The sequence below is a fragment of the Hemicordylus capensis genome, chromosome 11 (genome assembly GCF_027244095.1).
Source record: "Hemicordylus capensis ecotype Gifberg chromosome 11, rHemCap1.1.pri, whole genome shotgun sequence".
NCBI classification, from domain to species: Eukaryota; Metazoa; Chordata; class Lepidosauria; order Squamata; family Cordylidae; genus Hemicordylus; species Hemicordylus capensis.
In genome coordinates, this window is record NC_069667.1 from 4,566,609 (window position 1) to 4,580,380 (window position 13,772).

Sequence of the window (13,772 nt, forward strand, 5' to 3'; positions counted from 1 at the left end):
ATAGAATCTTACAGCCAGAAGAGATCTTGGGGGTCTTCTAGGCCAGAGATTTTCAACACTGGGTCCCCAGATGTTATTGGACTTCAGCTTCCCAACCAAAGGCCACTGAGGATTATGGGAGCTAAAGTCCAATAACATCTGGGGACCCAACTTTCCTGTTCTAGATCAACCCCTGCTCAGAGCTGGTTTGCTACAATATCCCCAGCCATTCAGACTTTGTTTTGAAGACCCCTAGAGGCCAGCAACATGTGAGGCAGAGAGTTCTACTGTCAAAAAAGGGGGTGGGGAGGAAGGGTTGTGCCATCAAGTCGGTGTTGACTCTTGGTGCCCACAGAGCCCTGTGGTTTTCTTTGGTAGAATACAGGAGGGGTTTACCATTGCCATCTCCCGTGCAGTATGAGATGATGCCTTTTCAGCATCTTCCTATATCACTGCTGCCCAATAGAGGTGTTTCCCGTAGTCTGGAGAACATACCAGCGGGTATTTGAACCAGCAACCTCTTGCTCCCTAGGCAAGTTACTTCCCTGCTGTGCCATTAGGTGGCTCCTTGGTAGGATACAGAAGGGCAAACAGCTCTTAAAAGTGAGGAACGCATTCCTTATCTCTAGCCTAATTCTGCTTCTTTGTCATTTCAACCCATTGGTTGATTATGCAACTGGTTATTCACAGACACACAGAGTACTTACAAACAGGGTGTTCAGTCTGGGATTCTCACAACTTGCTCGCTTTGATGGTTCATGGAATGACTCATCCATTGTTTAGCTCAGGGATAGGCAATGTGACTCTCCAGATGTTGAACTCCAGATCCCATCACCCCAGCCACAATTTATTAAAGCTGGGGATGATGGGAGTTGTAGTTCAGCAACATCTGGAGAGCCACATGTTGACTACCCCTGGTTTAGTTTGCACCTTTCCTATGGCAAAATTGTCACTTTTATTAATGAATAAAATCTGATGCTTTGGAGAGTGGAGGTACTGCTACACAACGATGACATGTTTGAATGATTAGTGTGACTCCTCCAGGGAGAAACAAGCATGTGTGACCCATCCTCAAGTGCACAGTAACCGCATGTAGAGAAACTACATGTGTGAATGATCCTTTGTCCTTGGAGGGAGGGAGCCATGCACAATATTTATTATTTTATATTTATTCAATTTCTAGACCACCCTTCCAAAAATAGCTCAGGGCAGTTTACATAGAGAAATAATAAATAAATAAGATGGATCCCTGCCCCCAAAGGGCTCACAATCTAAAAGGAAACATAAGATAGACACCAGCAACAGTCACTGGAGGTCCTGTGCTGGGGGTGGAGAGGGCCAGTTACTCTCCCCCTGCTCAATAAAGAGAATCATCACCTTAAAAGGGGGCCTCTTTGCTCAGTTAGCAGGAGATTAATGGAGTCTGCTTTTGTTACAGGAAGGGTTTTCAAATGTGGGCTCCCAGTTGTTGTACTACAATTCCCATCACCCCAGCCACAATGGTCAGGGGCCATGATGGGAGTTGTAGTCCAACAAGGTTGGGGGGACCCAGGATTGAGAACCCCTGTTCTGTGGGGTGTTTTCCCAAAAGTGCTACGTACCTTTATTTGGGAGTGGGTCCCGTTGAGTACAATGGGTCTTATTTCTGAGGAAGTGTGCATAGGCTTGGAATGAAAGGGCCCTATCCTCTCTACACCTACTTAGAGGAGCCCTCAACGCACCAGAGCTTACCTCCCACTCAAAACACATGCACACTCCTGTTTTACTACTGACTAAGTCCCATGGAAAGCCACCTAATGGAGCAGCAGGCAAATGCTCGACTAACATTTACGCTTGACTAAGTAGAAGGTTGCCGGTTCGAATTCCGCTGGTACTATATTGGGCAGCAGCGATTTAGGAAGATGCTGAAAGGCATCCTCTCACACTGCGAGGGAGGAGGCAGTGGTCAACCCCTTCTGTATTCCACCAAAGGAAAACCACAGGGCTCTGTGGGCGCCAGGGGTCGAAATCGACTTGACGGCACAACTTTACCTTTAAGTCCCATGGAACAAGTGAGGCTTGTTTCCGAGTGAATTCAGAGGCTTGAGCTGAGGGATGGGCTTCAGTGGAGCTTACTTCCGAGTAAGCTTGGAAAGGCTCCGACTAAGAGCCGCCCATTCATCTGGGGCATGCCCTTCGCGGCAGGAGCTGTTTGAACCAGTCGACGGTGGTTGAACGGGTGGGCGGGGTCCTCTTTCATGGACGGGCAGGGATCGGGGCCGGGCCAGCGGGAGACGCGCTTCCCAGCCTCCTCCACAGGGCGTTCCTGGACGGCTCTAAAGGCCGCTTGACCGAGCCGGTCTCTCTTTAGCGCGTGCATTGGGCCAGGTGCTCTTGGAGAAGAGGAAGCGGCTTCCCCGCCCGACGGGATCCCAGCTTGGGACAGCGCCGACGCCATCCGCGATGGGGCGGGCTCTGTCCTGCGCAGCCCTCGCTCTGCTGCTGGCGCAGTCGGTGGGCTGCTCCCAGGTGGGCCTGTGGCGGCATTTTTTTGGGGGGGGGTACTGCTGGGTCTGGGCCCGCCACCCGGCGCTCATCGGCCGCACCTTCCGCTGCCCGCGCCGGGAGGACCGACGGGAGGACCGCTTCTGTTGCGGCACCTGCTTCTTCCCTTCCTGCTGCTCGTCCCGAAGGAAGCGCCTCGACCAGCCCTGGTGCCCCCGCCGCCTCGGAAACGGCACCTTCTCCAGGCTGCCGTTCTCCGATCCCGGTAAGCCGCTGCCCTCGACCCCCGGCGGCGCGGGGACATCTTCACCAAGGAGCTCAAGGTGGGGCCGGGGCGGGGGCAGAGGCTAGGCAGGTCTAGGAAACCTCAGACTGTGGCTGGGAGTGATGGTGGTGCGAGTTCCAACACACACATGCAGGAGTCTAGCTAGGGGCGTGGGGGGGGGGGCCCTGGTCACCCCTCTCTCCGGCCACCCCTCAGAGTGAGTGAGACGATGGAGGAAATGGGGAGGGGTGGAGCTGGGGGGCCCTCAGGAGCCGGGGCCCCCAGGTTCTTTGCAGAAGTGCACCTAGGCAATTTTGGAGCCTGGACCTGAAGGCTTTGGACTGGAGCCCCACCTCCCACTGCAAGTAAGCATCCTTTCTTAACAGGTAGGTTCTTGAGGGCACCAACCACATCACCCAGGACAGTCTACAAAGGATTTGGAGGGGCTCCAGGGTGTGTGGTGGCCCTGGATTTTGACCCTGGAGTCCAGGGGTAAGAGTGCCTCTGGTTCTTTGAACCTATCTGCTCAGTTATAGCTACCCCCTAACTGGGCTGCTCTCCTCCTCCACTTCCTACCTAGGGGGCCTGGGCTACCTTTTGCATCCCCGAGCTCTGGGTGAGCTTCTCCAGACCAGGTGCTGTGACAGGAGCCTGCTTAATCTGAATCCTTTCACAGCAAGGGGAGGTGCAGGGAAGCTGGCTTTGCGCTTTGGAAGGACCTTGGGGCAAAGACAGAGTGGGTCTGGAAGGGAGTCTGTCTGTGGCAACTAATGACTGGCCTTCCTTCTCTCTCCAGGTGTGATGATGGCCATCTTCTTTAGTTTCTTTGGACTGGCCCTTCCCGGTGGCATCTGTTTTCTCTGCTTTTGTTGCAAACCCCGGTGGGGCGGCAGCCACAGCAGAGAAAGGGAACAGGTGCCATGGGGAGAAGATCATCACGGCTCTCTTCCCTGCTATGGGGCCTGCTCAAGTACAGCTCCACTAGCCTACAGTGCTGAAGCCCCCCAGGGCTCCTAGCGAGGGCACCCAACCCTTCGCCTGCCAGCTGAGATGCGGTGCGGGTCAGTCCTGCAAACTCTGGAACCCCCAAGGCTGGGGAGACACTCATCCCTTTCCCCAGCAGATCTTCCTTCTAGAACTTCTTGGTTGGCTTTGCCTCCAGCCCCACTTGGGGAATGGATATGACCGCAGGAGGCATTTCATGGAGATCCATCTCTAATGCTGAAGCAGAAACCACAACTCATTCTTTAATATCAAGGAAAAGTAATGTTTTTAAGAGTAAACGGAACTAACACTAAACTGAGTGTTTTGAAGTTGTCCTTCACTCCTCGCAGCCCAACACTGGCATGTGGTGAACAGGATTGGTGCTGGATATACGTCCAACATATCCACTCACTCGGCAGTGGTTTAGATAATGGGAGGTCTTTGGGAGGAAGGCTCTGTTCTTCTACAGACCACAGAGAGTGGCTTAATCTTATGAGGAGACTGCACTGGAAAGATGAAGCATTTCTCTGTGGCCACGTCAGGAAACAAGCCAGCAGGTTATTTCCTTCCTGTGTCTGAATGGCAGCTTATTTGAGGCAAACCACTGAAGTACAAATGCACAGAGTAGACCATGATACTTGAAGGGTCTTTAATACAGAGTTGGAAAACTGGGTCTCCCTGGGATAAGAGCAGGTGTTGCACTACATGGGGTTACTGGTGTTTGTGTTTCTGAAGGTTTTGGGGACAGAAGGGATAGATAGCTAGATCTTAAAGGCATAGCCGTGTGCTGAGGTCTTTCCCCTGATGGGCCGAGCTAGTCAGGTGCTATCTGATACCTCTCTGGAGAGACCCTTGCAGGCAAAGCAGAGCAACTATCTCCTGGCACTCAGCTGCTTAAGCAAAATATTGACTATACCTGTACTTGTGGCCATCTACTACAAGATACCCAAAGTTTGCTTACAATATGTGCAAATTGTGTATTAACCTTGGAGCAACACAGGCACCCAATAAGGATTGCTTCCCAAGCCCCTTACTTATGTGAGAAGAAGCTGTGTTTTGGCATGTGCTTTACAAATATATCTGCTATTCCATGCATGTATTAATTCCTCAGTTAAAAATATGTGCACTATTTTGATTCTGGTTGTCTTGAAATAGTTTAACTTTTTGTTTAACTGTAGCATCGACTTGGCCTCTAGCCCAAGGATTCAGCTGTCTCCAGTAGCTCTCCGACCTTGGCCACCATCATTCTCAACATGTGCTTTCTCACAGCCTGGATTTTAGAGAGGTGCATAATGCAGTTACTGCTTTCAAAAAGCAGTTAGTGTTGGACTAGGACAGAGGAGACCAAATCCTTGCTCAGCCATGAAACTCACTAGGAGTCAACATGGAACTGGCTTCTATGGTTTGATTTTAATTTGAACCAGACTGCAGATTCCAGAACACCCAACTGACTGCTGGTTTGGTTCAAACTGGTTTGACCATAGTTCCCCATGGTGGGGTGGGGGGGACTCAAACCAGCCCATCATTCCTTGTGGGTAGTGCCTAGCAACACCAAAGCAGGTTGGTTGGTGGGGCATGATGGATGCTACCTACCACCCAACCCACAAAACAGTTGTGCGATTCTTAATGATTTTTTTTAACCCTGCCCCCCCTCTGGGTTAGTAGGCCAAGCCTAACTTAATTCCATGGCCATTTGGAAGTAACCAGTGCATTTCAGTGGGCATTTCCTGTCATTCATTCTAGTATTCATTCTAGAGTCTAGATTATTCTTTATTTCTTGTCACAGAGCCCCTTAAATTATCTGGGGGGAGGGGTGGCGGCCATTGCAAAGGGGCCTGCAGAGAGTGCTTATGCTTCTGAATTTGCAGCTACTTCATGGTACATAAGCCCCATTGAATACAAATTTCCTTCCAGGGGCAAAAAGAGAGGATCCTTCTCCTCTGTCCCCAAAAGATGAAATATCTACAGCATGGAAGTAGCAATGCAATTCCTCTGGGGACTTGGAGCAGAAGAGTGGCTGTGTGTCTGTGTGCTCGTGCACTCAGAGGAGCAGGTTTGTAAGTGCCCACGCAATCCACAACACAAGAACACTGAAGCTACAAAGCAGTAGTTGCCATTAAACAACAAAATCCAGAACCAGCAGCAAAGCATGGACTCAAGTTGCTGCAAAGTCTGTTCAAAGAAAGAATGAGCATAGGAACCTGCCCTCTACCAAGTCAGACCCTTGATCCATCTAGCTCAGTACTGTCTTCACAGACTGGCAGCGGCTTCTCCAAGGTTGCAGGCAGGAATCTCTCTCAGTCCTCTCTTGGAGATGCTGCCAGGGAGGGAACTGGGAACCTTCTGCTCTTCCCAGAGCGACCCCATCCCCTGAAGGGAACATCTTACAGTGCTCACACTTCTAGTCTCCCATTCATATGTAACCAGGGTGGACCCTGCTTAGCGAAGGGGACAATTCATGCTTGCTACCACAAGACCAGCTCTCCTTCATATGTGTTGTGAGATGATAAACCAGAATCAAATCCTAGATAAACTCCAGTTTAGTATTGGAGTCTCTCTTTTGGAAGGGCGGTATAAAAGTTTTAATAACAACAACAAACAAACAAACAAACAGCTTCCAGTTGAACAAAAAGGAAATTGCCCGAACACCAGAGGCACAAAAGACCAGCTGCTGATTGACAAAATGATTTTAGAAAATTGCAAGAGAAGAAAAACAAATCTAAGTGTTACATGGATTGACTACAAGAAAGCCTTTGATTCATTGCCTCACACATGGATACTAAACTGTTTAGAAACAACTGGTGTCAGCAAAAACATTCAGATATTTATAAAAAAAGCAATGAGCATGTGGAGTACACAGTTAACAATTAATGGTGAGACATTTGGACAGGTTAGCATTAGAAGAGGCCTTTTCCAAGGGGACTCACTATCCCCTCTGTTGTTTGTAATCGCCATGACCCCACTTTCACAAATACTAAACAAAACAGGCCTCGGATACCAAACATCTAAAACATCCAGTAAAATCAACCATTTGCTGTACATGGACGATCTGAAGTTGTATGGAAAGTCCCAGTCAGAAATTGAATCACTGCTAAACATTGTCCATATATTCAGTAGCGATATAGCAATGGAGTTTGGACTAGACAAGTGTGCTGCATTAATAATGAACAGAGGGAAAATAAGAAAAACAGAAGGAATAGAACTGCCCAATGGAAGCAAGATCAAGAACCTGGAAGAGAAAGAACCTTACAAATACTTGGGCATTCTCCAGGCTGATAACATTGCACACGCTGAAGTTAAAAGAAAAATTGGAAGTGAATACATCAGGAGAGTTAGAAAAATCCTCAAGTCCAAACTCAATGGCGGGAACACCATACAAGCCATAAACACCTGGGCTATACCTCTTATCAGATACATGGCAAGAATAATAGACTGGACCCAGGCAGAGCTAGAGACGCTAGATCGTAAGACCAGGAAAATGATGACCATCAATCATGCTCTGCACCCCCGCAGTGATGTCAAGAGGCTATACCTCCCTCGCAGCTCAGGTGGAAGAGGAATGCTGCAAGTCCATCAAACCGTAGAGGAGGAGAAAAGAGGCCCTGAAGAATATATCAAGGACAGTGAAGAAGATGCACTTAAAATGGTCAATAACGCGAAACTATTCAACACCAATGAAAGAAAGCAGGCCTACAAGAAAGAACAAGTCAAGAACCGAGCCGAAAAATGGAAAAATAAGCCCCTGCATGATCGATATTTGCACAAGATAAGTGGATAATCAGACATCACCAAGACCTGGCAATGGCTTAAGAATGGCAACTTGAAGAAAGAAACAGAGGGTTTAATACTGGCTGCGCAAGAACAGGCACTAAGAACAAATGCAATAAGAGCAAAAGTAGAAAAGTTAACAACAAACAGCAAGTGCTGCCTTTGTAAAGAAGCAGATGAAACCGTGGACCACCTAATCAGCTGTTGTAAAAAGATCGCACAGACTGACTACAAACAAAGGCATGACAAGGTAGCAGGGATGATACACTGGAACATCTGCAAAAAATACAAGCTAGCTGTAGCCAAAAATTGGTGGGACCATAAAATTGAAAAAGTGGTAGAAAATGAAGATGTAAAAATATTATGGGACTTCCGACTACAAACAGACAAACATCTGCCACACAATACACCAGATATAACTGTAGTCGAGAAGAAAGAAAAACAAGTCAAAATAATCGACATAGCAATACCAGGGGATAGCAGAATAGAAGAAAAAGAAATAGAAAAAAATCACCAAATACAAAGATCTACAAATTGAAATTGAAAGGCTGTGGCAGAAAAAGACCCAAATAATCCCAGTGGTCATTGGCGCCCTGGGTGCAGTTCCAAAAGACCTTGAAGAGCACCGCAACACCATAGGGGCCACAGAAATCACCATCAGCCAATTACAAAAAGCAGCTTTACTGGGAACAGCCTATATTCTGCGACGATATCTGTAACAATTGACAATAAAATCCAGCCATCCCAGGTCCTTGGGAAGGATTCGATGTCTGGATAAAACAAACCAGTCAATAACACCTGTCTGACTGTGTAAACAAGAAATAATAAATAAAGTAATTCCTGCTAGGTTCCATGAGATTTACTCTCAAGGAAGGCTACAATCCTAGTACTTTTGACTGGGAGTAAGCACAATTGAATATAGTGGAACCTTCCCCACCCCACCCCCACTCTGGAAACATTCCTGGAATGGAGTGCATCATAATACTGAATATTCATATTGCTAAGTTTTGGGGAGCCACCTAGGCCCCAATCCCATGCAGACTCCGGAGCAAGTGCCATTGAACACAGCAGTCCTCACTACAGAATGAACAGGGGCAGGATACAGCTGTTACTAAGGCACAAATCCTAGTGGTCAGAGTGAGGCTTCCTTCTGAGTAAGCAGAACTAGAAAAGGTTGTTAGAGGCTCACCGATCAGGAGCAGGCAGGAGTGGCTTCCTCCAGTCGCAGCACCACCCATTTGGGCTAATTTCTGGTTGGGTGTGGGGAGGTGAGGGATGCTGCTCCTCATTGGTAGATCGGTGAGGATCAGGGCCAGACCAGCTGTAGGAGTGTGAGGCTTTCTTGCCTCATCAAGGAGGGTTTCTCAGAATGATATAAAGGCGGCTTGGGAGGGGGTCACACATGCTGTTCACATACATGCAATTAACCTGAGTTTATTATTGGAGGTGGGTTGGAACCAGTAAGGAAGAAGTAACTGCTTTTTGATCTGATCCCTGCTTGAAGTGAATATTTCGCTATGGTGGTGGAGGGGGGGGCTCTGCTGTGTGTCCTTGACCTGCTGCTGGTTCTAGCAGGGGCCTCTCCAAGGACTGAGGGTGAAATGTGCCGTATTTGGGCTAATGGGACAGAGTCTTTGCCCAGACACTTCCAGTGTCCCCAGCCCCAGGACCAGGCAGATGCTAAGTTCTGTTGTGGGACTTGTACCCTGCCCTATTGCTGTCTGTTGGGAGAAGCCCGTTTGGACCCCAAACAGTGCCCCTTTGCCGGTCAACTGAAGGCTGTTCCCAGGAGTGGCAAACTGGTCAAGTTCACTCTGCCAAGAGCACCAGGTCAGGCAACTCCATCCACCACCAGCCCAGGCTAGTAATGGTACTTGAGGGGCATCTTAACTTGGTGTTCCCTCTAGAGTGGGATCAGGCAACTTTGGTTTTCCAGCTGTTGCTGGACTACTGCTCCCACATCCCCAGCCACAGTGAATTGCAGCTGGGGGTGATGGGAGTTGTAGTTCAGGAGCCATCAGTAGGCAAGCCCAGACAGCCTGTCCCTGCTTTGGAGAGTCCCTAGCGGTTGCCATTGTGCAACTTGGCCAAGTGAATCCACTTCTCGGCCTCTGCAGTTCTCTTGCTTCCTTCCCAAATCCCTTCCACTACCCTGGCTCTGGGCAACTTTCCTTTTAGATGATGGAATGTGAAGCCTCTGCTGTGTGAACTGAATATGCATCTCTTGAGGCACTGGGGGGGGGGGGGATGCTGAAACCTCCTTGTGATCACAAGACCATTCCTGCCCCTAGTTCTGGGCAGTAAGAAATGGCTGTTTTTTAAACTGCCTGCAAAAGTCCACAAGCATCCTAAACTGGGGCACTGACCTGAAAGTGAAAGGAAGAACTTGCCTTCTGGAGAGGAGAGAGAGGAGAGCTGGTCTGGTGGTAGGAAGCATGACTTGTCCCTTTAGCTAAGCAGGGTCCACCCTGGTTGCATTTGACTGGGAGATTTGATGTGTGAGCCCTGGAAGAGATTCCCCTCAGGGGATGGAGCTGCTCTGGGAAGAGCAGAAGGTTCTAAGTTTCCCCTTCCTGGTGTCTCCAAGATAGGGCTGAGAGAGATCCCCGCCTGCAACCTTGGAGAAGCTGCTGCCAGTCTGTGTAGTCAATACTGAGCTAGATGGACCAAGGGTCTGACTTGGTATATGGCAGCTTCCCATGTTCCTATGATAGCAGAGGGCCCTGGATACCTGGCAAGTGATTGTATGCCCCTCCTTGTTCAGGAGTTGGGTGGTGCTCAGATCCTTAAGAGCTAATGGAGCAAAGGGACATCTCTGAAAGCGGGGATTCTCTTATATTTAGCAGGGGGAGAGAGAGCAACTGTCCCGATGCCACTCCAGCACAGGAGCTTTCCAATGCCTCTTGCTGTTGTCTACCATATGTCACTCTTTCGATTGTGAGCTCTTCCAGAAGTGAGAACGATCTTCTTCTTCTTTATCCCACCCCCATAGATAAACTGCTTTGAGCACTTTTGAAAAGCAGTGTATACATATTTGTAGTAGGAGCTCTTCTGGATTATAGCAAGGGCTCCCATTTGAGTCCCTAAATGTCCCTGGCCTACAGCTTACAAAGCCCTTATGGCCGGGGTGATGGGCGCTATAGGTCAATAACCCTCCCATGCTGCCCCATCTCTATCTGACAGAGGTCCCATATAGCCATCATGACTAGACACCACTGCTCAACTTCCCCTTCATCTCTTGCTAGTGGCAATTACCACACCCTGTAGCAGTGAGCACCATAAACTTGTGCTGTATGAAGAAGTGCTGATTTTGCCTGTCCTGAATTTTATACACTTCGACCGTGTTTTCCCGTAGTTGCCTCTTCTCCATGGTAAAGAGCCTAGGCTCATAAGGAAGCTGCTCCAGGCCCCTGATCATCTTGGACTTGGTTGCCCTCTTCTGCACTTTCCCCAGTTCTACAACATCCTTCTTAAGAGATGGTGACCAAAGCTGTACGCAGTACTCCAGCTGTGACCTCACCATAGATTTGTATAAGGGCATTATAATATTAGCATTTTTATTTTCAACCCCCCGCCTAATGATTCCTAGTATGGTATTAGCTTTTTGCACAGCTGCCAGGCACTGAGATGGCACTTCTGTCTTGGGTAGTGATGACTGATCCTGGCAATACAGAACATGGGTTGTGTACCGCAAAACTCCCCCCCCCCCAACTGAATCTCTGCTTCTTAAGTTTCATATCATGGAGTTAGCCAGTGTCTTTTGGGGGGGATCACACACACTCTGTCCTTTTTGGAGACTCCAGCTCTGCCCAAGTACCCCTTCAGTGTGCCTTGACTCATGTTTAACAGTACATATGGCAGAGGGTCAAGTTGTGGCAAAGTGGGAAGATCCCCTCTGCAACTCTCAGTGCATGTTTAAAGTAGGAAATGTGGGCTGGACTCTGCCCTTGATCTGGAAGGATCAGGGTGTCATAGTTCCTGGGGGCTAGGAACATAGGAAGCTGCCATATACTGAGTCAGACCATTGGTCCATCTAGCTCAGTATTGTCAACCCAGACTGGCAGCGGCTTCTCCAAGGTTGTAGGCAGGAGTCTTTCTCAGAGATGCCAGGGAGGGAACTTGGGACCTTCTGCCTGGAAGCATGCAAATGCTCTTCCCAGAGTGGCCCCATCCCTTAAGAGGAATATCTTACAGTGCTCACACATGTAGTCTTCCATTCAAATGCAAACCAGGGCAGACCCTGCTTAGCCAAGGGGACCATTCATGCTTGCTAGCACAAGACCACTCATCTGGGATGAAAGGATGTATGTCATCTTCCCATTGTCCCCTGAGAGGAGTGGTGGGGTTTACTAGAATAGGAAGAAATGGGGAATCCAGGGCAGGAGGATGGGGTATAACGTTAATGCATCTGTAAAAACTGACAGCCTTCTCTTTCCAGCTGAACTGAAATATTACCTGGTGATGGTCATCATAGCTGGTACTGGATTTAACTGTGTGTGTTGCTATGCCATGCATGCTGATTGCCAGAGAATAAAGAGATCCTGCCAGGACAGGCTGCGATCCTGCATTTGGAAATGGCAACTAGGTGACCTGGGAGAGAAGGGTGACCCTCTTCCTGTTCCTGACCAGCATCTTCAGCCCTGTGAATATGTGGACTCATTTCTATCCCCTTCCTTTGATGAGGTCTCTTGAGGCAAGGGTACTGTATATTTGGTATATTCGTCTCTGCCTTGGATCCACCTACCGAGATGCCAGTGGATCTGGAGATCATCTTGATTCCAGTGGATCTCCCAGATAGAGCTGCTACCTCTGAGTTTATCTTGCACATGGAAGATCAAGTCTAGGCTGTGGTGGTCCCCTTTAGCATTCCCTGTAAGAGGGAATCCCAGATGTTGTTGACTACGGCTCCCAGAATCCTTAGCTGCAGTGGGCTTTGGCTGAGGATGCTGGGAGTTGTAGACAACAACATCTGGGGTTTTCTGTTAGAGGGAACACTGGTCTCCCTCCCTTAAGAAGAGACTAGTTTAATTGGCCAAGGCATATGACCATATTATATAGCCATTGCTTGCTTTTTGGAATCATAGGAATGAATAAGCCCTTTGGGATTGATGCTTTTAAGGATGTGTATTAGCTAGTATGTCTTTTAATGTAGTGCTCTACTTGACCCAAGGTTCTTTACCTGTCTCGAGTCTGGTGTGTGTCCTAGGACTGGTCCAGAGGCATGAGTACCAACGTGTTACTTCGACTGCTGCAGAAATTTAGGGGAGATCCTCCTTGGAGGCAAAAGGTTTGTACTATGATGGAACACTAAAGCAGATTCTAATGCCAACAAGGACAAATGCACAGTCAGCGCAACTCCCCTCTTCCAAATGACATGTGAAATATTTCATTTCGGACTTTGAGCTCCATTTCCAAAGGAAAAGATCCCTAACATTGCTGGGGGAGATGAGGAATGAATAGCAACTTATGTGCAAAGTAGGCTATAGCCACACAGAGGCTTTCCTATTCTGGCCAGAGTTAGTTCACTGTCTGCTTATAGCCCAGCAGAGAGATCTCGTCCTTGAATGAACCACACTCCTCCAGCATTGTTGAGGAAGATGCAGCATGCTATTGGCTGTCTTGTAAAAAACTTGGGTTACCTGGATATGTCGATCTTCAGTATCTTTACTACTAGGTTAACGTACCTTGGTGGCTTTTGTACTCTAGTGGTATTGGCTATACCTCCCTTAACTCTTGACTGTTCCTACTCGAGATCGACTCTCTGCTTAGTGTCCTCTACCAGAAGAATGTTTGTTGCAAAGATGTCATGAGGAAATAAGTAGTATGGTATGGATGAAATTTATTTTAATCTTTCAGGACTTTTAATGTCCACTTCTGTATTAACTTGTGTTTGCTTCCCGACTCGGTTTCGGGGATGCAAGAATCCATTTCTAACAGACACTTGTGAAATGCATGTGTTCGAAGCTTCCAGATGTACGTACCAAAATAAATCAGAAGTGTGGTGTGGTCTGAACTGGGCATTGAGAAACCAATTGTTCAATTTGACTAGCCGCTATGGCAGCTGGCCTTCTGGGGCCAGAGGCTTAAGTTCCTGCAGTCTCTTGCGGTGTAGTTCCAGGCACAAGGAAGACAAGACTCCCTGCTCACACTTCCTCTTATAGCTGGAAGCATGTGCTTTTTGTGAGATAAAGTGCAGGGAAATAGTAGTAGATAGGAACAGGGGTACTTGCCCTTATTGGACTGCTGACAGAGGAGAGTTGGTCTGGTGGTAGCAAGCATGCCCTGTCCCCTT

At 48.4% G+C, this 13,772-nt stretch overlaps 1 protein-coding gene across 2 annotated transcripts; it reads left to right on the forward strand.

Moving 5' to 3' along the window:
• Nucleotides 1-2,162: 2,162 nt before the first annotated feature.
• LOC128335652 (protein shisa-1-like) lies at nucleotides 2,163-4,841 on the forward strand. 2 transcript variants are annotated; one of them, XM_053274267.1, is made up of 3 exons: nucleotides 2,163-2,728; nucleotides 3,115-3,220; nucleotides 3,525-4,841. In XM_053274267.1, exons 1-3 carry the CDS (start codon nucleotides 2,422-2,424, stop codon nucleotides 3,547-3,549), a joined length of 438 nt encoding a protein of 145 aa, XP_053130242.1. In that variant the 5' UTR covers nucleotides 2,163-2,421; the 3' UTR covers nucleotides 3,550-4,841. The 2 variants fall into 2 exon arrangements, with proteins under 2 accessions (XP_053130242.1, XP_053130241.1); XM_053274266.1 differs by lacking the exon at nucleotides 3,115-3,220.
• The last annotated feature ends 8,931 nt before the right edge of the window (nucleotides 4,842-13,772 follow it).

Bases quoted from the DNA above. Each gene is read 5' to 3' on its own strand.
- LOC128335652 (XM_053274266.1), top strand. From the start codon at position 2,422: ATGGGGCGGGCTCTGTCCTGCGCAGCCCTCGCTCTGCTGCTGGCGCAG. The intron at 2,729-3,524 runs GTAAGCCGCTGC...TTCTCTCTCCAG, and splicing joins GCTGCCGTTCTCCGATCCCG to GTGTGATGATGGCCATCTTC.